At 34.8% G+C, this 25,358-nt stretch overlaps 1 protein-coding gene across 3 annotated transcripts in view; it reads right to left on the bottom strand.

The window, feature by feature from the left end:
• Nucleotides 1–25,358, bottom strand: part of LOC125651881 (calmodulin-beta-like) — a 44,506-nt gene that overhangs the window by 4,318 nt on the left and 14,830 nt on the right. Inside the window, exons 2-5 of one of the 3 annotated variants that reach the window (XM_056152905.1) lie at nt 25,095–25,262; nt 12,316–12,359; nt 12,142–12,190; nt 1,437–1,580 (exon numbers count right to left, since the gene is read on the bottom strand). In XM_056152905.1, the coding sequence (XP_056008880.1) occupies nt 1,437–1,580; nt 12,142–12,190; nt 12,316–12,330 (208 nt within the window). In that variant the 5' untranslated portion in view covers nt 12,331–12,359; nt 25,095–25,262. Of the gene's footprint in view, nt 1–1,436; nt 1,581–12,141; nt 12,191–12,315; nt 12,360–25,094 lie in introns of all 3 variants that reach the window. The other 2 variants (XM_048880723.2, XM_048880731.2) reach the window with 2 other exon arrangements.

The following is a 25,358-nucleotide window of genomic DNA, read 5'->3' as shown; positions in this document are numbered from 1 at the left end:
GAAATAGAAGAGAGCAAAATCACACTTCAGGAGTCATATTCAAGTATATGAAAAGTGAAGATAACTAACGGTGATCAATCTCATAAATCCCATAAAGAATACAAAATTAAGAGTAGGGCAAACACGGACCCTTAGACACACCAGGGGTGGGATCTGGTGCCTAGGAGGAGTAAGCATCGCCTGCTGACCAGTCATACCTGCCATGAGCACTTTATCTTATTATGTAAACGGAGTAACCCGTAGTCAAAATCAGTATGTAAAAAACATTCGGTATGAAACACGTCAGACAGTATTCGACCAAACGACAGGTTGTACTTTACAACCAGAGAATTTGCAAAATGTTTATTTTAAACCCTTGTAATATCAACATATTTGTCAGTAGCTTGTAAGTACTCTGTAAATTATGAATTGTAAAATTTATACTTAGTGTATTGTTGGTTAAACGACTATGATTTGCTATTCGTATAGAGGAATAGTGGCCCTATTTTTCTTCAATGGTTAAAAATAAAACGGTGAACTTAAAGAAATATTTCTAATATCATAAGAAATATCGCCTTTCTGGTTGCATTCAATACAATTTTTATGATAGCTTTCATACCTGGGAATACAAAGTTGACTTCTGATGATTGTCAATAAAGGATATCCGATTTTGTAGCACACGAGTAGATGTATACAAACTTTTTTGTCAAGATATTTATTTTCCACAATTTTTCAATATATCCAATCAAAATCTTGCATAACAATGAGCAGATACTTATAAAACCAACACGGGAAGAATGTCAGAGTGTTGTTAACCACTGCTGTTTAATATTCATCACCAGTGCAGTCATCACAATTAAAATTAATATCCCATCTTAAGTTTCCTCCTTTCTTCATTTGATACACTTCTGTTTCTTACATACCTGTCAACATAATTATTTCTAGCTACTGCTACTTGTCACTCTAAGTACTGATATTTATGTACCTTCTTACATAAAACATACTATCAAGATACATGCTTACCATCAATATCAATTTCTTGCCTTGGATTCATGGCCTTGATTTGTTGTTGCTACCCTCCCTTTTTTGTGGGCAGGCAATATTTTTATGCTAGTCTTTTTACATGTGTGTATGCAATAGGGGGTCATCTTGTTAGACCCGCTATCGGATGTTTTTATTTTGTGTACACTGTATATATGTTCTCTTTCGCAATGTTAATTTTATAAATGTATGTAACAGGGGGTCATCTAGTTATTTGCAGCATATGATCTTAATTTTTACTTGGTTTTAATGACCTCCTGTACTGTATATAATTTTCGTCATTTACTAAATAAATGACATTTTCTATTCTCAAACTTGTTCTGTTGTGCCTGCTTTGAGCAAAAAACGAGTGCAGTCCACTTTACTAGTGCTTTTGAGCTAAGGATCATAGATATCAATTTCTTTCACACGCTTACCATCAATATCAATTTCTTTCAGCATTAAATTCAGCTCCTCGGAGGACGGGAATTGTCCGAGATTCCTCATGACTGTTCCTAACTCATCGGTGGTGATCGAACCATCTCCATCCTTATCGAACAGTCTAAAAGCCTCTCGAAGCTCTGAAATTATATTCATTGCAGTAAAATCATACATCCCAAAAGTTAACAACAAAGATTTAAAAGAAACTTTATTATACCCCACGCAACGAAGTTGTGGCGGGTATAATGTTTTTGACCCGTCCGTCAGTCCCTTTCTTGTCAGCGCAACTCCTCTGAGACTGTTCGTTATCTTCACCTTGCACTGCTCAACAGAATTTCATGAAACTTTGTATTTAATAAGGACACACTGTAAATGTGCATATTCGAAGGAAATTCTGATTCAATAATTTTTCTGGGAGTTATGCCCCTTTTCAACTTAGAATTTCGAGTCTGTCTGTCCTGTTCTTGCAGTAATGCATAGCATTACCAATCATTATGTGAGGCATTGTCAAGCAATGTTGGAGCGTGGAGTATGTGAGCTTGCTCATTTTTGCTTTCTTTCATTGTAATTGCATATATCTGTTTCATGAGAAGGTAAGTAAAAAAGACTGAAAATCAATTTTATTAACAATGCCCAAGACATGCTTGTTCTGGCATTTTAGTAATCATTATTCACATGTGCATGTCACGATATGCATAACAATAATAAAAATAAATGATTTATATAGCACCAAATATGATAAAATGCCACTCAAGGCGCTTTACAAATATGGAGAAACACTAAAAGAAATTTACCTATTAAATATGTATTATTTAAAAACAAAATTATCAAATAAAACGTCTTTAAAGAAAGTTAAATATAGATGCCCTTAAAAATTCAAATTTAAATACTAGTATCCGAAAATAACCAATTTGGTAAAAATAATCTTTTTAAAATATATGCCACCATTTCTTAGCATCTCCATGAAAATGAAATTACATAATGTACCAAAAGATGATATTAAAACTTACAGATAAGCTAGTCTATAAAAGTGTGTTTTCAAATGATTTATGAAACACTGGATTGATTTGGAGTGTCGGATATGCAGAGGAAGGCTGCTCCATATACTTGCCGCAGCAAAACTTTCTTTCACCATAGGTCTTAGTACGCACTCGTGGAAGTAAAAGTCTAAAGTTTCCTTCAGAATAGAGTGAACGGTGTTGTTCCTGTACGGTTATTAGGTCCTGAAGATAATCCGGAGCAATTCTGAGTAGCGATGAGTACGCATACACTAGAATTTTATACTGCGACCGGAACTCAACTGATAACCAATGCAACTCTGCAAGAATAGGTGTGCTATGATCTCAGAGACGGTCTTTCTTCTCGGATCTGCTAATGAGGCGGGAAGCGTTGTTTTGAACCCTCCGTAATCGACTCGTGAGCCCTTTGTTTATTTCGAAAAGTAGACTGTTTCACAGTCAAGCCTCGCAGTAACTATAGAATTAACCAGTGTTTTACATGCATCCGTGGATATAAAGCGACGGATTCGTCCAATGTTACTAAGATGGTAAGTGCATGATTTGGTGACAGTAGCAGCAACTTGACATTCCATAGTAATGTGCTGGTCAAAAAACATTTCAAGATTACGAACCAAAGCTACACCGATTATGATGTTGCTTCCAACTTTAAGCTGCAACTTAGGGACATCTTTGGATGGAGTTTTGATGAGAAAATTATTCTGTCTTTCTTCTGGTTGAGTTTGAGAAGGTTGCTCGACATCCAATACCCAATATCTAGTAGACAACATTCAAGTCTCCCAGTTGTCATGTGGTCTTATAGTCATGTACACTTGTGTGTCATCCGCATAGCAGAGATATTTAATTAAAACCATGACGACGACATATTTCCCCAACTGACATTGAAAAAGGCAATAGAATTTAGGACCGAGAACACATCCCTGTGAGACCCCAAACGGAAGATGACATGGCTCCGACAGAGTCGATCCTATAACAACCCGTTGACATATGTCAGTAAGATGGGATCGTATCCATTCTAAAGTTTTTACACGAAATCCGTATGCTACATGTATGTCTAAACGTTGGAGCAGTAGTCGAGTGGTCAATCACATCGAATGCTGCTGAGAGATCACGGAGTACCAACACTACTGATGAATGTTCATCCTGAGCCGCCTTGACGATCACGTAGGAGCACTTCTTCAGTTGAATACATTAGTCTGTATGATCACGTAGGAACGCTTCTTCAGTTGAATGCATTAGTCTGTATGATAATGTAGAAGCGCTTCTTCAGTTGAATGCATTAGTCTGTATGATCACGTAGGAGCACTTCTTCAGTTGAATGCATTAGTCTGTATGATCACGTAGCAACGCTTCTTCAGTTGAATACATTAGTCTGTATGATCACGTAGGAGCGCTTCTTCAGTTGAATGCATTAGTCTGTATGATCACGTAGCAACGCTTCTTCAGTTGAATACATTAGTCTGTATGATCACGTAGGAGCGCTTCTTCAGTTGAATACATTAGTCTGTATGATTACGTAGGAGCGCTTCTTCAGTTGAATACATTAGTCTGTATGATGATTGCAGTGGGCCACGCAAAAAATTGCTGTCAAGATGTTCATCCAACCGATTAGAAATGACCTTTTCTAAGACATCGGATGTAAATGACAGATTAGAAACAGGCCGATAGTTTTTGAAAATTTCTTTATCAAGACCTGATTTTTTTTTTATTATCGTCTTTTGAGGTTGGTGGTACTTTTGACGTCTCTTGCGATACGGTGATTATATCAGTAATAAATAAAAGAACGGAATCCAGATGGTTTTCACGATATGTGTTGGCCAAGAGTGAAGTTCAAACGATTTGTTTGATTTCTTGTTTATGATAGACTTCACTTTATCAGATGTTGCAGGTCTAAAACACATTAACGGTTCACCCACGAATGGAATGTCACAGAATAGTCATGATTCCACATCAAAGAGAGCATGTTGCTGCAATTCAACTCTTATTGTTTTAACTTTGTTGATGTGTATATGTATGAAAATGGTTTATAAATGATAAATGATTAATTTTCATTTCATAATTGTGATTTTCCTTTTTAATTTGATTTAAGAATTTAGAGATTTATAATTGAAAATTAAGAGTTTTACTAGATGTATAATCTTTAGTAAAAGCATCTCCACACGTGGTTGCAGTCGTCGACGCTTGTTTGTCTCCGACATTGGAGATTGGTGTCTGCATGTTCAGATCTTTGGATTGTGTTTCTTTGACTTCTCACTCATTTTAGCATTGCAAATGAATGTCATAGAGCTCTGAATTTCACATTTTTCTTTAGTTTATCTCATTGGTGAATTCATACTCAAGTAGGCGGATCTGTCAAAACTGAGACACGTGTGCATGAGGAAGTGTTCTACAGAAATTCTTTGTGAAATTTATAATCAAGACTTCTGTTGAATTTCTTTAAGAAAATATATCTCTCTGAAATTGTTCAAAAGTACATTATTTTTCACACTGAAAGGGGAGACAACTGTGATAATTTTAGTCTAGATGAATCCGAACTCCGACTCCCCACAAACGCCTGGACTCAATGAATTTTTTGAACTCAGAATGATGCTTATTGAAATTATGATAAAGACACTAATTGGCTAGTTCAAACTGCGCTCAATGCAAAAGAGGCTATTCTGAATCGATCTCTGACATTTTCAACTGCAAAAAAGACGGATTCAGTGTGTAGAACATCTTTCTTCCGGAAAAGTACTCGTTGACAACCCTTATTTAGACTCTTCCCAACGTAAGTATTACGTAAGTTAAATGTGACGCATGGGGTGACCATGGTCGGAAATGCAATATTTCCAATGAATCCTGATAAAGTATTAGTTCTTCATTCTGATCTGTAGGAACTCGTAATTTTTATCAGGCACTATCCCAAACACATTCTCATTAAATGGGGTCATTATTAATTTGTATACTAAATCAGCACCATCTAATAGAGATTTTTAAAAATATTTTTAGATGACATTTTTTTCAAAAATGATGAAAATGAAGTCTAAATTTATGTTTTTAAACTTATAATGAATATACCAATGTACCGTTTGGCATGTAATTGATTCCCATGATTTCTCAATTACAGTAGTTCCATCCTTTTGTGACGTCATATAATTTTGCAAAATCAATGATTTATTCAGATTTATGCATGCTAGGAACATAAATTTTGTTGGCGTCTTTTCTAATAGTTTTTGTAAAATATCTAGTTCAATATGCAATATTTCAAAAGTTTAAGTTACTTATGAAAAATCATTGATTGAATCCAAGGGCAATAATTCTGTTTTCATTGAATTCTTTATTAAGGATGTATGCTACACCAGAGAAATTTGATGTAGATGAAAAGTGGAGGATATGTACAACAATATTTTGAAGTTGAATATTTTCAAATTTACTTTATTTTGTCAAAAAATACAGTTTTAGTAGAAGGTAATCTGAAAAAATTTAAAACCCCTGCTGGACTCGAACCTGCGACCTACCGTTCAGCAGTCGGTATTCTAACCTACTGATCTACTCGGCTAAGTATTTAAATGGAAAAGGAAAAGTCAAATATTGCTGATATCGATTTTTTTCATCCATGTTTTTAAAGGAAGTCAGCCATTATGACGATGTAGAATATTACCTTAAGTCCACTATGCGATAGCTTTCCTTTATTTTTCACAGACATTTTTTGTATTTTTGTAAAGAAATAGTTTCATGAAACTATTATGAATACTATTTTATCGTCATAACCAGTTTTTGTGAAATTTGACTATGCTCTTGAATGAATATTGCAATTTTCTGACGTTGACATATGATTCTGTTTATGTATGTATCGCATCTTAAAAAGTGTGATGACCTTAAGCTTATATTCTGTTTGATAATTTATTAGTTTTAACTAATAAATTGAAATAGATACACTTTCTATACTTTTATTAGATGAAAATGCAAGTATGAAGTTACCCTAAGTGCAAAACAGTTGGGAAATTTTACTTAGAGTTATATACGGAGAGGAAATGTGTTTCAACATTTGAACATCAATTGAGTGAAAATTTACAAGTTTCCTTATTCTTTTAAAGATTTTCATATTTGTACTTATAACAACCAAACTAAGCCAAACATATACATGTATATCAACCTATGTATCCATATTCTTTGTGTCAAGTGTATTTAATACTGGATTTCATCCGCGCCAGTCGTCAGCGCGGGTAATTTGTAGATCAATATCAAATGCGTACGGATTAAAGGGGCATTAGCTGTGAAAGTGATGGCAACCATTTTTTCTCAAACTATTTCGATAGCATAGGGATATATATTAATGACTAATGAAAACATTTATTTGTACAAAAAACAATAGAGACCTACATGTAATAAAACTACGTTAGATAACCACTTTTAGTGTAAAGAAATATACAAGGAAAAATTATTGTCTTGCAAGACAATAATTATTTAATCACCAAAATTACATATTCAAGTGTTTGAAATAAATACTGGAGTTATTACTGAAATATATAAATAATATAGAACAGCTTTCTTTTAATTTAATTGTTGGTGAGAAATTTACAGATAAAGACCCATTAAAATTACTTTACACATATTGCTTACATCAGTTGCTTGAACATTAAGACTTTTAGTAATATAAACTTTGAGTCATCAAACCCATTAGTCCTATACATGAACGGATCTAAGAAACTTTTAAAAGGGCGGGGGGAGTTAACAGATAGGTCTTTGGGAACTGATAATGGAGCCCCTGAGAGGTAAAGCGCTTTCCACTCCCGGAATGTCATCAAAGCTAAGCTAGTAACAGGTTTCAAGCCAAAATCTCTAACATTTTCAATTGAAATGTTTCCATGAAGCCTCGCTATTAGTGTTAAATTCAGCAATGTTTGTCTAGCATGGATGTAGGTAAGATGGAAGTCTGAGGAACATATTCACTATCATTGTACAAAGAGTGCAGTTCAGACCTAGGTTAGTGGCATTCCGAGAGGGTCAATGTTCACGGGGCAGCTAAATCCATCAAATCATCATGGGAGTATCTAAAATCATCTTGGGAGGATCCAACGTGGAGTATGTGGTCAGGACCTCTCCTGGTATTTTACCATGTTTCGGCTGATTCATTCAATTTTCTTCCAGAAAATGTGTATTTAGAATTTTTAATTTCAAGCTGTAAAAGCCAAGATTAAAGTTGGAAAAGCCAACTTAAAGTTGGAAAAACCAACATTAAAGTTGACCTTTTGACAGAGAAAAAAAGAAATGTATTTTTTTTTTAATTTCCAAAAGTTCCCGTGGGGTCTAGAATGGATAAGGATGTCAAGCAAAATAATAGTTCCTCAGTACACCTGATTAAATTCGGATGAGAGAAAAAAAACGAGGTCCCGTAGATCCCTCCCTCCCTGCTCAAAGCGCGAAGCATAGACCCACATTTTTAATATATATTCATGCATATCATATGCAAATATTGTACGTGTAACACGAAATCAAACATATATGATATTTGTATTTCGTGGTTTCAAAGATTTGTTGGGACCAAAAACACTATCCTATGATATAGTATTATAGATTGGGTTTTGTTGTTGTTGTTTGTTTGAATTAACTAAATATCATAGTTTTAACTCTACTTTGATTATGATTATTTGCATATTTTGTTATTTTATATACATGAAAGATTGTTCTTAGATATCAAAGTCATGTATTTAAGAGCTTGTCTACGAGAAAACCATACAAAATGTGATGGCAGCAAGGTTGACGGGTCAACAACATATTTTGAGTGTTATAAAGTACATCAATATTAAATACTTTGGCATATTTTTTGGAGGTGTAGTCATTGGATAGGAATTTGCAGTCATGTTACTAAAAATAGCACTTTAGTTCTGACAAAAGGGTAAAATTATGTATATTTTACCCTTTCTATTTAAAAAATCGGACAGGTTTTTGAAAAAGGATTTTTATAAATTGGTACTTTTTGTAAAACAACTGGATATACACATTCATATTGTCTAGTGGGACTCCAGCATTTTACTTCCGTTTAAGTGCACAAAGGTTACTTTGGCATGACTCCAGATTTTAGTAAATTGCAGAAAATGATCACTTTAGAATCACCTAGTAGTCAAAAAGTAACGCTTTGATTTATTCAAAATTACTTTCATCTTATATAGAAGAACTATATTTACGATATATCACAAATGCATGGTAAGAACGCTTTCAGTGTTCATCAATGACAAAATGCCTGTCCATTAGTTTGCAGTATAACAGAACTTAGTACTCGGGTACTTTTTAAACCATACAATTATTTAGAAATTACTGAATTACATTCATAGACACTGTTATATGTCTTTCACTGATAGTACATAAAAATGATGTACAAATTCTCAAATCCCATTTCAAGTTGGAATCATAACATTCCATAATTTTCCTATCATTTTGTATATTCTACGTATGAAGAGTGCATCAAAGGGGAGGTAACTCCATCAACATGTCTATTTCATTAAAAGATCCCCTTTTCCCATATAAAATAGTAAATTATTGGGATTTATTTAATAGAAAAGGTTAACTCTATAAATAAGCTTAATAAATTCTAAACAATGTATGTATCTACATAATGTAATATCACAAATTTTAAACTAATAATCCGTTAAAGGATAATTTGAAATACTTTTAAAAAAAATATTTTTGCCAGTCTTTAAATTTTAATTGCAAATGAATGGCTAAAAGTTCAAAATACTTTTTATATATATTTTACAGAACTTTTTCAAGTATTACACAATTTTAAAGTAATTTAAGCGTTACATTTGCATCAACACATATTTTAAGATTCACAATATAACACAATATTAAAATGTTTGACACAATGCCAAAATACAGGCTCCGTGTAATCTCTATTTGGACATTTATGCTGTGAAACATGATTTTTCCATAAGTGGTTTACATGGAAATATCTTTTAAAATCAATTCTTTTCATATGTCTTCAAAATTGATTTGCATTTGGAAAAAATAAAACCCTAATATCTAAGGTTTTTCTTGAGTTCAAAGACTAATCCACGTGTAAATACAGAATGCATTGTTACTAAGAAAAGAAACGACCTATCAATAAATTACCTCAAATTATAAATATTCCAACCATATACTCAAATGATATAATTAATTAGAAATTACATTGATAACCACCATTTCTTTCATTTTTTATATATTTGCATGGTTTTCTCGTAGACAAGCTCTTAAAAGTCATCATCTAAATTGCTTTAATTCATTAGTGAATCTTGTTCAGCAGAACTTTACGGAATGCAGGTGTGTGAACAACTACAGTGTTTAGAGCTGAACATTCCAAACTATTACCAGGCAAATATCCATGCAAAATTGAATCTTATGAACATGTTATGATCTATGAATGGTAAACAAACCTTCATGTATCTTTGAACCAGGTGTCGCCATGTTGTGTCCGCAAACTGTTCCAAATGAATAATTTATTTACGGGGAACATTCGCACCGTTGTGAAAAGTAGGTGCTAATGATTTGTATGTGAGCGATCATGACCCCCGTCTTGTGGATCAATGTGTAACTCTCGACCATTTCAGATATTTAATTTGTATTACCATTTCGATTGTCATGAAACAATCTTAGAGCTTATGACTAAAATTTAATCCCGTTAAGCCACACGTGATGTAAATAAAAGCGTACATGTACTTATACCAGGGGTAAGGAAAACTTTGATTGTACATTAATGATGCTCATACATTAATTTTATATTCACATTTGCGAATGTTCTCTCTTTTATAACGTTACGCATGAAATTATGTGTAACTGGAAAGGGGAAAACGAAACGGGCCAGACCGGGATTGGAACCCGGACCCCCTGAATCTTCAGTCAGGTCCTCTACCAACTGAGCTATCTGGCCACCGGCAATCAAAACCGGCTTACTCTGATACATCTCCCTCCTTAAATGTCTTCACACCTTGAATCTTTATTCCGTAACCGGAAGGAGAGGAGAAAATGTAAAGTGATATATACTGACACATATCATGTTACAAAAGTCAAAATATCGATATATCGTGATACTTTTGTATGTATCGATACTCCCCAAATAACAACACATTTTTAACTAGTTTCCCCATCGTCAACTTCCCATATCTGTGTAGCAATATTCTATTATCACCTGCATATCGCGTTAATGTCTCCCAACTGCTTTGATACGCAAGGGTATGTTATGTGTATGATCAATTCTTAAATTGAGGCAGGCTACTGACAAATTAAGATGATCTTACTGGGATTTCAACAGTCTCCTTAAAAGTTAGCATTTCGCTAATTCTATGGTCGTTATAATTATCCAATTTGCAAATACAAGCTACATGTATCACTGGGTCGAATTCTGTCAGGCGTGTTTCATACGAATAGTTAGGCAGTTCTTTACATACTGATTTTAACTACCGAATACTCTGTTTACCTGAGCAAGATATATGACTTTTCATGTAGATCATAATAGCCCATCGGCTGGCATAATCTTCAACGGAAATCATAATAGAGATTTTCTGTCGCCAATTGAGAGTTCGAGGCTCTGAATTTAGGACCTTTTAAAATAAGTGATTTTAGGTCGTCATTTTCAACATTATTGACATCACCAGTATTGACATGTTTCTCTGGATTAGAGTTGAAAGAAGAATAAAAACATGTAAATGGATTATGTTTAAGATGGTCCATATCTAGTCACTGTAAAAATATTTTTTAATCAAAAAGTTTATGATGTATTTGAAATGTAAAGTGCATGCCCTAATAATCTTTTATTTAGTTATCCTTTAGTTTCCACGACGTAAAGTAGTCCAGAATTGCGTAGACAACGTTAGAAGATTCACAGGTCTATGTACTAATAAATGAAAACATATTTTAGAGTTTTTTGACAGAAAATTTAGAGATAAAAGACCTGTTGTCCGGGGGAAAAAGAAAGATCCTTAATGATGCATTACAGTCTTTGATTTGTGTTTATGACTTCTGATTTTGGTACCAAAACTGGTTATTTAACGACTGTACATGTACATATAAATCTTTGATATCTCGATAGTTAATCCGAGGTGAAGAAACCGTTCTGAATCTGTGCCCCTAACAGACTCTTCAGAGCGATACCTTTTTATCCTACGGAACGTGTCAGCCAATATTGAATCGTCATTGTTAATATTCATGGTAGAAGATATATAGATCGACAATCATCTTCTGGAACACAGTATTTGACATGCTAGATGGTTAAATGAAAAAGTAAAGAATTAAAGCGACCAATCTCTTAAATCCTTTTGAAGAATACAATATCAAGAGTTTGGCAAATACGTGTCCTTGGATATACTAGAGAAATAAATCCTTTTGAAGAATACAATATCAAGAGTTTGGCAAATACGTGTCCTTGGATATACTAGAGAAAGGATCGGGTGTCAAGGAGGAGTACGCATTCCCTGTTGACCGGTCACAACTGCTGGGAACCCTATATCTAGATATTTATCAGGTAAACAGAGTAACTCATTAAATATCTCACTCGTTGAACATTATTTCATGAAATATTTGACTAGTTAAATATTACCCCATTAGATATCAGATTCTTCAAATGATACCTCGTCAGATACATGAACCGTTGAATAGTACGTCGTTAGATATACATGTACTTAACTCATCACATATTACTTCATTACATATTAGATTCGTTGAATGTTACCTCGTATCTGCCCTTCTGAATATCTTTGCAAGATGCTAACGTCTTCACTCTTACAAGTGCAAAAGAAAAAAATTAATGGCCTTTTAATTATAAATACATTGCATTTAATATTTCAAATTCAGTACATATAGTTTATCTAGCTATCGCAATTTTAATAAAAGTAACAAAAAATACCTGTGAACCGGACATAATGCAGGTATGATCTCGCCGTCGTCAGTCTGAAATTAAACCATACAAATGTAAACATTTAGTTGTGATATGTTTGCATACTCGAGGGCTAAATCAAGTATTGCTGAATAATACCATTCCAATTAAATTCTGGGAAACTAATTGGCAGTAATTTTGACATCTGTCACAAATAAACAGACTTGACATTTTCTTGCCGTGTTCGATATTCAATTTCCTGATGCCCATTACCCATATGCAGATATACGCTATTGTTGGTGTAAACAGGTACTAATAACAAATAGCAGGTGATAGGAGCTCCAGTATATCTTATGGAAGCTGCAGAGAGAGTAAATAGTATGAGAGATTGATGAATATTTTATTCAATAAAGAGAAGGACTGGCAAGCTTTAAAGCTACAGTATAACAATATTTAAAGTGCATTGCTAAATAAGTTACATGATACGTCATCCTGCGCCTGTATGTACATGTACAGGACGTATATCTATGTTTGCATGCTTGAAGTCACCAGTCGTGACGTTGTCAACTGCAATTTCAAAACGAGGACACAGTGACCTCCTTTTTGGTCGCGACACACCTTCCCCCAAGATGCATCAACTGACGAAGTTTATTAGTCCTACACCTCACCGGATGCAAGATATGATCCGCACACGATTTGAGAGTGTATAGCCATGGTATTGAAGAAAGAGGCCCGACAGTGAATTACTTTTCATTCACGACACATCCCCCCAATGCATTAATTGACCATGCTTGATAGTCCTTGGATTCAGAGTGTCAAATTAATGATCCAGAAACAATTTATATATGTATAAACATAAAATTCCAAAAGGAGGCCAAAGCGACTTATGTTTGGTTTGCCACACACCTTTCCCCCAAGATACATCAACTGATTACGTTTGATGGTTATAGGCCCCACAATGCGAAATATATGATCCACAAACAATTCAAGTATGAATTGCCATTCCGAAAGGAGGCCACCGGAGAGTTATAGCTGGTTTGTGACACACAGAAGCATCAACAGGCCAAGTTTGATAGTCCTAGGCCTCCCAATGTGAAAAATATGGCCCGGGCACGAAATAGCTAAATACGGACTTACTTACAGAAAGCCTATATCATAAACCATTCACATTTTATACCTCCGTATCTAGACGGGTCGTCTAAATGTATAAAATGTAAATGATTTATAGTCACAGGTCTGGCTGCTATGGCCCTAAGTGTCATGCACAAATGAAGATTTGTGACACTTCACCTATAGCTGGTATGTATGAAAAATGAAGATCACGAACAGTGATCAATCTCATAGCTCCTATAACCAATACAAAATAGAGAGTTGGGGAAACACGGACCCCTAGATATACCAGAGGTGGGATCAGGTGCCTAGGAGAAGTAAGCATCCTCTGTCGACCGGTCACACCCGCCGTGAGCCCTATATATTGATTAGGGAGGTTAAACAACAAACAAATAAACAAAACCGATTTACAGCTCATGTGAGCTTTCCTGATAACCTTATTTTGGAGAACCATCTTGCGAATTCCAATCGAACTTGCCACAAAGCATCTCTGGGTGAAGGGGATTCAATTTTGTTCCAATAAAGACCCCCACGACCTTTTCAAGGGAGACGTGGAAGGTCGAAATTAAGTGAAGATATTAAAAATCTTCTGAGAAACCTTTCGATTAAAAATCAGTGGCAGGTCCAGGAATATGTTGAAAAGGGGGACAATAAGCTGGGAGCTCCATGGTTTTGAGACTTCTTAGATTACTTTACAGTTATCTATCTATGCTTTATACACAATAAAATCAATAAATAATTGATTCGTTCTTCTTTATGCACGTATTTGTATGTTAAATGTCAAATCTTTTACTTTTGGTGTTCTACCAATATTTATTTTTGGTCACGGGGGGGGGGGGGGACACTGGAAATCATCAAACTAACCGTATATGATAGCTTTTATGGCTTCAGGAGTCAGAATGGGACCACATTTGCGGAGTTGAGTTTCATATAAAAATGTATTACAGATTAAAAAAAATCTTCTCAAGAATTTTACTGATTACAAACAACATGCTTGCGGAACAATGTATACCTATATGGCACATTTGAAAATATTTTCTCTCAAACATTTAGGGTCACGGTACGGGTGCAGCGGTTTATAATACCAGAAAATAGTATCTTAAATCTTCTCAATACCAACAAAACTATAGTTTATAAAAAAAAACCAAAAACCAAACACACACAAAAACCCCATACCGGGTGGATGAGTCTTAGGGGGTTTTCGTGCTTGCACAATGTATTCCATGAACCTTAGGAAGACATGAAAACAACGGACAAACTTGGGCGGAAAAGTACATGTGATCTTTCAACTGATGATGAGGTAAACTGCACTGATGTCTTTAGCTTCTATCGTAAATTCTACTGGTAGAGAATGAACCAATGATGAGGTCAATTAAAAATGCACTTACAGCTTCTATCGTAAATTCTACTTGGGGGGGGGGGGGGATGAACCAGTGAATTTTCCTAAATTAGATGACAAATCTATTTTTAGATACATGAACGTGATATGGCACAGATCTAGTCTAAAACAAAAGCAGAGGCATAAACAGAGATTACTAGTTTATACTGTTTTATAATGTAAATGCGTGACAAAATCACATAGGAACTTTTAATTTCAGATTTTTGATTTGTTTGATAAAATGATATTGAATTTTAAAGTTTATTTTATTCCTATTGTGAATTGGAATTGAACTTGCCCAGTTTTGAAATGCTAATCAACAAATACATATAGTATTAATGGGAAAATAGCAAATCGTCAACATTTCCTGGAATCTCATCAATCTGTGATCTTCTGAAACTACTTTTTCATTGAACTTTCAATTCATATGTCTTACAAAAATATCATAATTATTCTAAATGTTGATATGAATTAAGAGGTTTGAACTCGATATCTTTGATTATATATCAAAATGGAATGTGCGATTTAAATGTGCATTTTTCGGGAAGTTGTGAATCTCTATCATAAATGTATCTAACAACAACAAAATATCAATTCAAGATAACGTATCTCGTCCACTCATATTTGGAAAAAAATATTTGAATAATGGGCAGGATCCGGTAGTGTGTTTAATGTATACGTGTTTTATTCCAAAGAAATCATAACTTACGAGTTTGCTTGTAATAAAAACAATAGAGTTATGAGGCCGCAGTCAGCTTTTTTCATACATGAATACCAAATTTTGTGAAAATTCAAATGAAAATCAACTTGATTTTTTCTACATGATCTATTCTATATATCAATACACTAGCACACGAGCAGAACTTAAAATATATGTACATGTACATGTATGTAACCAGTCATGATATGCTAGGTCCAAATAAAAAAAAATACTGCCTATTGAACATTAAGAATTTCAAGGTCATATCTTACCTGGTTACAGAAATATGACGTTATGGATATGATACATTCTATATTTTTATTGCAGTATTCCATTATCACCTGCATGTGGTGTTTATATATCTCAACTGCTTCGATACGCGAAAGCTAGTTCTGCGTATGATCAATTTTTAAATCGAGACAGGCTACTGACAAATAAGATGATGTTACAGGGGTTTCATTTAAAGTCAGCATTTCGCAAATTCTATGGTCGTTATAATAATAATCTAATTTTCAAATACAAGTTACCACTGGGTCGAATCCTATCTGACGTGTGGCGTGTTTCACAGTAATTATTAAACCGTTCTTTAACGTAAATACTGATTTTGAGTAGGGATAACTCCGTTTACCTGTTCAAGATAATAGGCTTACGGTGGGTGTGACTGGTCAACAGGGGGATACTTGCTCCTCCTGAGCATCTGGTCATTTTAAACTGACGGGATTTACATGTACTAAAATTTGACTCTGAAATTTACAGGCAAAATGAAAACATTGTACGATCATGTTGCTTAATGTATTCAGGAAGTTTGCACATGCTGCGATTTCTTGGAAGTCTCTGTGAATTGTGATGAAAGTTTATCACTGGATTGGGCACCTCTAATTTTGGACATTTTTTTTTTTTTTTTTGGTTTGAGTGTCGTTGTGTATCCTGTACCTATGCTGGAACGAGGGCTGTTCGATATGTAATTTAATGTGTATTGTACGATATCTCAAAAGCATTCGACTTAAATAGTGAAATGAACATTACATCGATCCCTTCAAAGTATTCTCCGCGGTTTGAAATACATAATTTCAATCTCTGAATCCATTTCTAAATGCGTCACGGTACGCTGATTTATGTAGACCTCTGAGACACCGACTGATGGCTGAGCCAAGGGCTTGTCGGGTCTTGTAAGGACGACCAGATAAGAACTTTTTAAGTTTTGGAAAAAGGAAAAAGTCGCATGGGGATAGATCTGGAGAGTATGGTGGGTGTAACCAGACGGTAACCTTCTCCGGCTTCAAAAATTGCTTTACAAGCTCAGATGCATGTGATGGAGCATTATCATGAAGTAGAGGAACATGCCTAAATCCTGACACAGGGCGTCGTTTATGATAATATTTCTTGAGCTTTTTTAGTATAAAATCTCGGTAATACCGACCTGTAACACTTTTTGCCCTTCGGCACCGGAATTTGTACGGCTATACCATCACATGAGAAGAATATGGAGTAGAGAACCTTCTTTGTGCTTATGGTTCTTTTGGCAACTACAGGCCATCTACCGTGTTTAGTTGGGCATATTTTGTTTCCAATTTTTCTTACTGATTCGAAATAGTGAACCCATGTTTCGTCTCCAGTAACAATGTTTGCAAATTGTCTTTGATTGAATTTGGGAAACATTTTGAGCAATTGCTTAGCGGTTTGTACTCATACCCGTTTTTGGTCATCTGTCAAAATATGCAGTATTCATCTGGCAGAAATTTGTCGTACTTTCAAAATACGCTTCAAAATGAAATGCTCCCGCGATAGCAATATGCCAACAGCTTTGGCAATATCACGAATCGTGTATCTGCCATCACTTTCAATTCTTTCCCTGACTTTTGAGACATTTGCCTTGCCTGTTACAGTCACAGGTCGGCCAGATTTTGCTGCATCTTTGACGGACTCTGTGCCAGTCAGAAATTTCTTTCTCCACCTACGAACTGTCTCATAAAATACATTATCAGAACCATAAATTTCCCCTAAGTCCGTAAAAATCTTCATTACCGAATGACCGAGTTTTGTGCGAACTTTTATATAAGCTCTAATTTCTTCAATATTCTCAACCCGTTTCCCAACCATTTTTACAACAATGGTCAACGACTGGCTCTATTGAAATTACTATAAGTTTAAAACTATGTGGAGCTGAAGGCTTGTGTTTATACCGTTGGGAAGGTATTGAATAGAGCTATTCAGATTTATCACCATCCATGAAATCGTGAAAAGCGTTATCGCGCTGTGGTACAATACACATTACATATCTAGCAGCCCTCGTATAACACTTGGTATAGATCATCTCTTTAAATAGTGTATCATGCCTTCATAATGTTAATAGAAATCTCAAGACTTTCAGCATGCCTTGGAGCAAAAGTTACTTTTGTATGGTTCTTTGTCCTTCTATCAAAATAGATGATAAATATAGTTCGATTTTGACAGTACGTCGCATTAATATTGGTACGAATCAAAGTTTTCCTCAAAGATTATGGGCTGGCAAATATTTCACATACATACTTATTTGAATAAAACTGATACAAATTATTTTTTTCAGAACAATGTTTAGTACCACCCGTACATAAAATATCGTTGTATGAGATCTTGAAGTATGGAAAAGTTTAGTGAATACTCTAAGTAAAGCCATTTAAACTGTTATTTTATTTTCATTTTCTTAAAATAATAAACCTTTAGGTGGGATAATATCTAATCGATTTACTTTAAAAAAAAAAAGTATGCCAACTCATAAATAGAGCTGGTGCAGTGGGTTCATTGAGGTACACCGTGTATTATGACCATTTCTTGAAGATCGTAGTAACTTCCGTTAGGTTTTCGAGCATTAAAGTTTCTCCTTCACCCTCCAAATTCTAAAGTGTATACTCAATGTACAATTTACGACTCCTCACATTTCGGTAAAGGAGAAGACAACTGCTAACAACAATGAAAATTGCGGTGTTTGTTTGTTTGTTGTTGTTTTTATTTTTTTATTTTTTATTATTATTATTTATTTTTTTTTGAGGGAAGAGAAACATAATTTACTTTCCCTTACATCAAGGTCAATAGCTCTCATATTTTAAATTATCATAATGTGCGGACGTACAAAACATTTTTCCCCTTCATGTTCTGATGTTCCTGAGAATACTCACAGTTCTGATTTTAAGTGATGTGAGCGTTACCTATAGGTATATATTTATTATTTTCTCTGATCATGATGAAACAACAAAAATCATTGCATCACTGCGGCAGATTTTGCTGAACAGCCCAATAACACGTGACATACAACCCCACGGCACAGGTAATCTGTTAATCTATTTTAAAACGAATGCTGTCATTCATTGTCATTACTTTCAACATCGGTCAATTGAATTTCCAGCGTACAAATTGTGTGAACATTAAGTAAGAAATCAAAATACGGACACGAATCGAAAGATGATGTACAATAGTGAGAAGTTACATTGTATGGACCATAGGCAAACGAACCCAACTGTTCGCAACTCACAGAACTGTAGAGCAGCCATAAGCTGAGAACCCTGATCGACACATGACGATGAGAGGCATCATGACGCGTATAGTTCATTAACATTTGATTGTCTAATTCTAACATACTGCAACATTCCAGAAAAGTAATCATTTTGAAAAAAAGAAGTAAGTATGTGTTGATCCCAAAGGAATGGTCTATATTGAACGCATCTCTTTATAATCCATTTTCTACTAGTGTTGTTTACTGTAAATGATGGAATGCCCTCGTCTTGTTTGAATAAACAAAATTTGAGGGCAAGGTCCTTCAACTGCGTAACATATATGTTGATATGAATTTACAATGTATCATGAACACCAACGAAAACAGTTGATTGGGCGCGACTAACCCTTTCGTGGCGCCCTCTCACGGGATCGCTAATTTTTATTTTAAAGAGTGTATTTAACTCTAGTGATTGTTAAAACTTTGTTGTTTTCTTATGTGTAACTATAATTTAAATCAAAGATATTTGTATTTTGAACTTTGATAGCGATTTCAACCGCACATTTTATTCCGGAAACTACCGAGATCACACCGAAGTTTACAGAATTTTTCACCCTGCTTCTACAATGGATCTCTCTCTTAGTTTTCGGTCAACTTGTCTTAATTCTTGCATACGTGCTTTAAAATGTTGATAGAATTTCCGAGTACGTGTGTTTTAAAAGTTTCAACAAAATGAATAATCTTTTTAAAATGAAATGTTAGATAATGCATACTTGCTCCACAAACATGAACTCTGACTGGCGAAAAACTAACATTCAGCTCAGTTCAAAATTATGTTTATCGCTAGATGGCGATATCAACGACTGTTTTTTATGAAACGTAACATATCAAGAGTTTGTGAGAAATGTGGCAGATGACAAACTTCTTGACTTGGGAAGAATACCTCGTAATCGGTATAATTCATTGTCTGCTAAAGCCATGCATTCTACGGATAGTTGTAGATACATGTAGGCATGTCTTACTATGTATATTTAATAAAATACAAATGTTCACACCAAACAAAAGACGTGTTTTATATAAAGTGGAAATCAATCCAGAAATACAATGCTATTGGCATATGTCACCTTCTACATATAAGGCTGATTTGATCAGAAATAAATGTACTAGCCTACATGTACAGTAAATCAATTTAAGATTGTATATTGCTTATCGTCCCACTCGAGAATATTTCACTCATATGGAGACGTCACCAATGCCGGTGAAGGGCTGCAAAATTTAGGCCTATGTTCGGCGTTTAGGGCCTTTGAGGAGGGAGGGATCTTTATCGTGCCACACCTGCTGTGACACGGGACTACGGTTTTTATGGTCTCATCCGAAGGACCGCCCCATTTAGTCGCTTCTTACGACAAGCAAGGGGTACTGAGGACCTATTTTAACCCGGGTCCCCACGGGAATCAATATAAGATGAGTGGCGGATAATACACACAATAATACATGTAAAACCGCGGCTTTTCCGCTCAATACTTGTAAAAATGGTATTCAACAATCTGCACAAAAAAATTAGCTTTATAATTCAAACTACTGTGTTATCAATTGCATTTTACTAGCTATGAAATATGTTTATGCAATGGGCAGGAATACGTTAGATTAAGAACATGCGCTTACATCATCTTTAATTGTATGTATAGTGTGTGTTAAAGTGCTATTCAGAGTATTCAAGCATGTGACAGTATTTTCTGAGAAAATTTTTTACACTTTCCATAACTAATTAATTATCTATAATAATAAAAAGAAATTGTCAAGGACAATAACTCCTATGCTATGCTATTTTCTCTACTGTATGCCTATTATTCACCACATTCATTTATACAATTTTATAAAGAAGCACTGTTTTGAAACCGTTGACATTAAAAAATTGGTCATTTTAACAAGTTTTTATGTATTTTTCTTATTCTTTTTAATGCTAATGTACTATTTTCTGATGTTGGCATATACTTCTTTTTATACAACATACACATTTTCTTTAGTTATTGATTATAATAAACTATATTAAGTGGACATTAATAGAGTTCCCCCCACTTTGAACCATCAATATTGATATTTCACATGAGAATAAAGATCTCGGGGAATTCATTTTCATGGTTTTGCAAGAGGAGTGTACATGTAAGTTTAAAAGCAATATGCAGTTTGTTATTTGCCAGAAAGGTGACTTAATGCAAGTTTCTTTTTCTCTTTGGGGGTAGGGGGAGTAGGAATTCAATTGGTGTTTGTTTGGGAACTTTTGTAAGAGCATCCTGTTTAGAATTCTTTTACAGGAGAGTAATTGTATCGCATTCTATTTGAGTCCTTTAAGGGCAAATGAATATTTAGTTTTCAAAGAGGGCTCATTCATGCAAATGTTTGTCTGGCGATGCCCAGCAGTTGAGAACACTTTCTATGGTATTTTCAATACATGATGTGTATGACCAAACTAGTCCCACCCTGGTACCTGAACCCTAAATATCGCAATTTTGGTAGATGTCTCAATATCCAATATAATCTCGAAAACATTTTAACTCCTTCATGCCCAGAAGTAAAGAGGATTTCCTAGAAAATAATGCATTTCAATCTGATTATGACCAACTTAACCCTTGGGCCTGAGCCCAGGGTTATGAATAGCAGTTTTGGTAGAGGGGTCAATACGAAGTATATTCATGCAAACATTTTGCATCCTTGATCAGATATAAAGAAACTGATTTTCTAAGATAGCATGCATTTTTTGGTTTATGTACAACTGGGATGTGAAAAACAAGAAGTTATCAACTTAAAGATTAATAATTACTTCATGCATACGTGTTTCGGTGTATAGAAACCATAACTGACAGCTACTCACACCCGCACACTAATTTGCGGGTTTTATTTGTCGTCTTTTCGCATACATTTTGTCATCTTTTCAACTTTTCGTTATTTCAGGGCGAAAAGTCGCTAATTATCGTTTTATCTATCGTCTTTTCGCCTCGAAAAGACGACAAATTGCAAAGTGTCACAAATCAGCCACCATACATTGATATTATATACCAAAATTGGTTGAAACCAGAGTAGAGGCTAAATAAGTTAAAAATATGATAAAACTTGTAAAATAAGAGACAAACAGTTAACTTAACAAAGTGCCGGAGGGCTATGAAAAGAGCCTGATGAATCACCTGTTGCCAGAACGTTTAAAGGGAAAGGAAACGAGAATGACTATTTATATCATGTGATTATATTGCCATGTGATTCCAAGCATTGACAGAGGTGTAACAATCGGATCCCCTCGCCCTTTACAGCATAACGGGGTAAAGGTCGAGGTGTTCCGATTGAGAGGTGTAAGTGAAGCTTGCGTAACCCACCCTCTGGCGAGAGGGTGACAACAACGTTGAGTGGCCGCAAAACCCAACAAGAGGCGCAAGTATCTCTTTTTGCATCTGTTTCCATCGACACATATATCCTATCATTTAATCAGTCCTTTTCAAACATCAAACCCATCTTTTGTGAAAATGCAAATGAAAAAGCTGAAGTTGTGATTTTATTCACAGACAAAAACTTGCACAGAAATCTAACCTTAGATATAATACCTCTGTCGGAGCTTGTCTTATTAAGCGGTATCCATTTTAAAACGAATGCTGTTAAAGAGACACTTTTGCGCAAAAATCATTAAATGACAATTTTCTCAGGGCTTTCTCAATTTTTGTTGCATTGTTGAATGTATGAACTTTGCGAAAATAACACTTATCTAAAGTTAAAAATTCTTGTTTTAACATAAAAATTAATACTTTTTGATGGCCTATACAAAAAATATCGAGTCTCCTCCTTCGGTCTTCAGACGCATGCGCATAGACAGTAAACAGTGCAGCATGTCGTCCAGTGAGAGAAAGTGTAGTGGATAGATCCAGAATTTTTAAAGATTCTGTGAGAAAAGAGGTAAAAATAAAATGAGATAAAACTCATACGTGAAATAAAATTGACCTTGGGATCAGTATGACCGTTGGAAAACAAAGAGCTAGGAGAAACGATTGTAACTCAGTGGCGGATCTAGGATTTCCGAAGGGGGATGTGAAAGTCCCATATCAGCCAAAGTAATCGGCCATTCTGGGTGCAAAATTTGGAGTTTCACTCACAATTTGTGGCGTAAAAAGGGAGGGGGATCCTGGCCCCCCTAAATATGCCACTGGGACTAGCCGCGAAGACACTGCTTTAAAAGTAAATGTTATTTTTATCTGAACACGACACGTGTTACCTAGTTGTAAAAACATCGGTCGATAGGAACATGGGAGGGTTTCTGTTGAAATAATGATTTATATAATTATTTACTTAATATAATGAGCAGGGAATAATTTTATACTTGAAAGGTGAGTGTGGACCACTTGGAAGGGGAATTTAAATAATTTCTTACACACTTTCGTTGTCATTCAAAACCACGTGATGTAAATAACCATTCAAAAGTCCGAGTCAGCATGAAGAAACCTTTGAATTCCGGATGATCTTCAAAGCGCAGTTTAGAGCAAATTGATGCATTCAATTGTTCAAAATTGTCAGTATCGATATGATTTTTATCATTTTATTAATACATGTTTTTAAAAGCACTTTATTAAAATGTGGAAAATGAGCTGTAGTGTCTCTTTAAGCTTAATTTGTATTCATCGGTCGATGACATTAACATTGTATGAACATTAAAGTAAGAAACCCAAATACGGGCATTAATATATACGGATTCCGCAGGTAATGTCGAGCATTGTGACGTTATTATACTGTACACACCATAGCTCGGCGGCCTCAGATGTACGCAACTCATAGAACATCAACCAAGAAACTTTGTCATATCATGACGAGGAAGGACGACATGGGGGTTCATTAACAATTGTCTAATATTTCAATTTATCATACAAAAGTACTTTTCCCAGGTTCATAACAAGGGTTCGGAAAAACGATATGAACTCGTAGCAGAGGTTCATAATTATGCAAAGTAGGTAGGTCAATCATTCATGCGCCATAAAAACAAAACAACATGCCATCCTTTGAAAATGTTAACAATGACGGTAAAAGACCTTGTTTTGTCACCAAGGTTGTTCCAGGAGGATTTTGTGTATTTTATGAAGTGAAAATAATTTCAAGTTTCTTTAAACCGTGACCTAGCGACGACGTCACATCGAATTGAAAGCAAAAACAAAAAAACAAAAAACAATCTGTGACAATCAGGTTGTGAAACAGACAGTAAAATAAAATGTGCGTTTAATGATAGTTGTGTGATCAATAGAATCTTACACTCGTGCTTATATGACATATGAAATTCACGAAAATCCGGTAACTCATTTCATAAATTTCAAATTTCACAAGCATTCGTTCAAGAACCTCTATACAGATATAACAGACGTGTAGGTATTGATATCCAGGGAGCAATCTACATGTACACGTGTATTGATATCCAGGGAGCAATCTACATGTACACGTGTATTGATATCCAGGGAGCAATCTACATGTACACGTGTATTGATACCCAGGGAGCAGTCTACATGTACACGTGTAGTGGGTGCTTCCCTTTGTCAATCTTCAGCTATTCTACTGTTTTATATTACGATATTCTATGCAAGAATGTTGATAAAGTACTATAAGATTAAAACAATTTAGTACATATACATAAATCGCAAAATCACTTTGAAATTGTCCTGTTACATGTAGAATCATTCAACAAATATTGTTAAAACTTTCAAACGCACGTGTACAGGTCTGTATTTAACCGTGCGTAAACACTTATATGGTCAATCATGTTTATAATTTCAAACACCATGTAATTTACACTCTCATTACAATGAGAGAGACCACAAAATACCTTGATAGTAGTATTCATACATTTCATTTAGAGAGAAACCAACATTATAGAAACAACATCCAAATTCAAACAGAAAAAGGACATCTCAATGATGCAAAATCAAGTAAAGTATTGATTTTCCCCCCTGGATATTTCCACTCCTTACTGAATGTGTTGTTTCTTATACGTGGCAGTAGTTACAGACCTGTACAGTATCTTCATTATGCTAAAGTATTGCCTGTTTCGAAAGAGCTGACATTAAAAATAAAAATATCCTACTATAATGTTAAATATATTCAGAACGTCAGACTATAGGGAAGAAACTTACTTGTTTTATATAAAATGAAAAGGCATCCCATAAATCCAGTGCTATTTGCGTCCGTTACCTTCCACTTATAGAACTCAATTGAGTGAAATCGAGTTTGAGGTTGAATTCGATGGAAATTAAGACAGGGCAGCCAGCGTAATTAGACGGATTAGCCTTCAGTAAATCAATCTACGAAGAGAGGCGAGCAAATACAATAACAGGTTGGTCGCTTTCCCGTTCAATACTTGTAAAACTGGTGTTCAATAATCTGCATAAGAAATTCAG

This window comes from Ostrea edulis, chromosome 1, assembly GCF_947568905.1.
Source record: "Ostrea edulis chromosome 1, xbOstEdul1.1, whole genome shotgun sequence".
Taxonomy (NCBI): domain Eukaryota; kingdom Metazoa; phylum Mollusca; class Bivalvia; order Ostreida; family Ostreidae; genus Ostrea; species Ostrea edulis.
The sequence above is the reverse complement of the archived record's forward strand: the minus strand, read 5'-3'. Positions and strand labels throughout refer to the sequence as shown.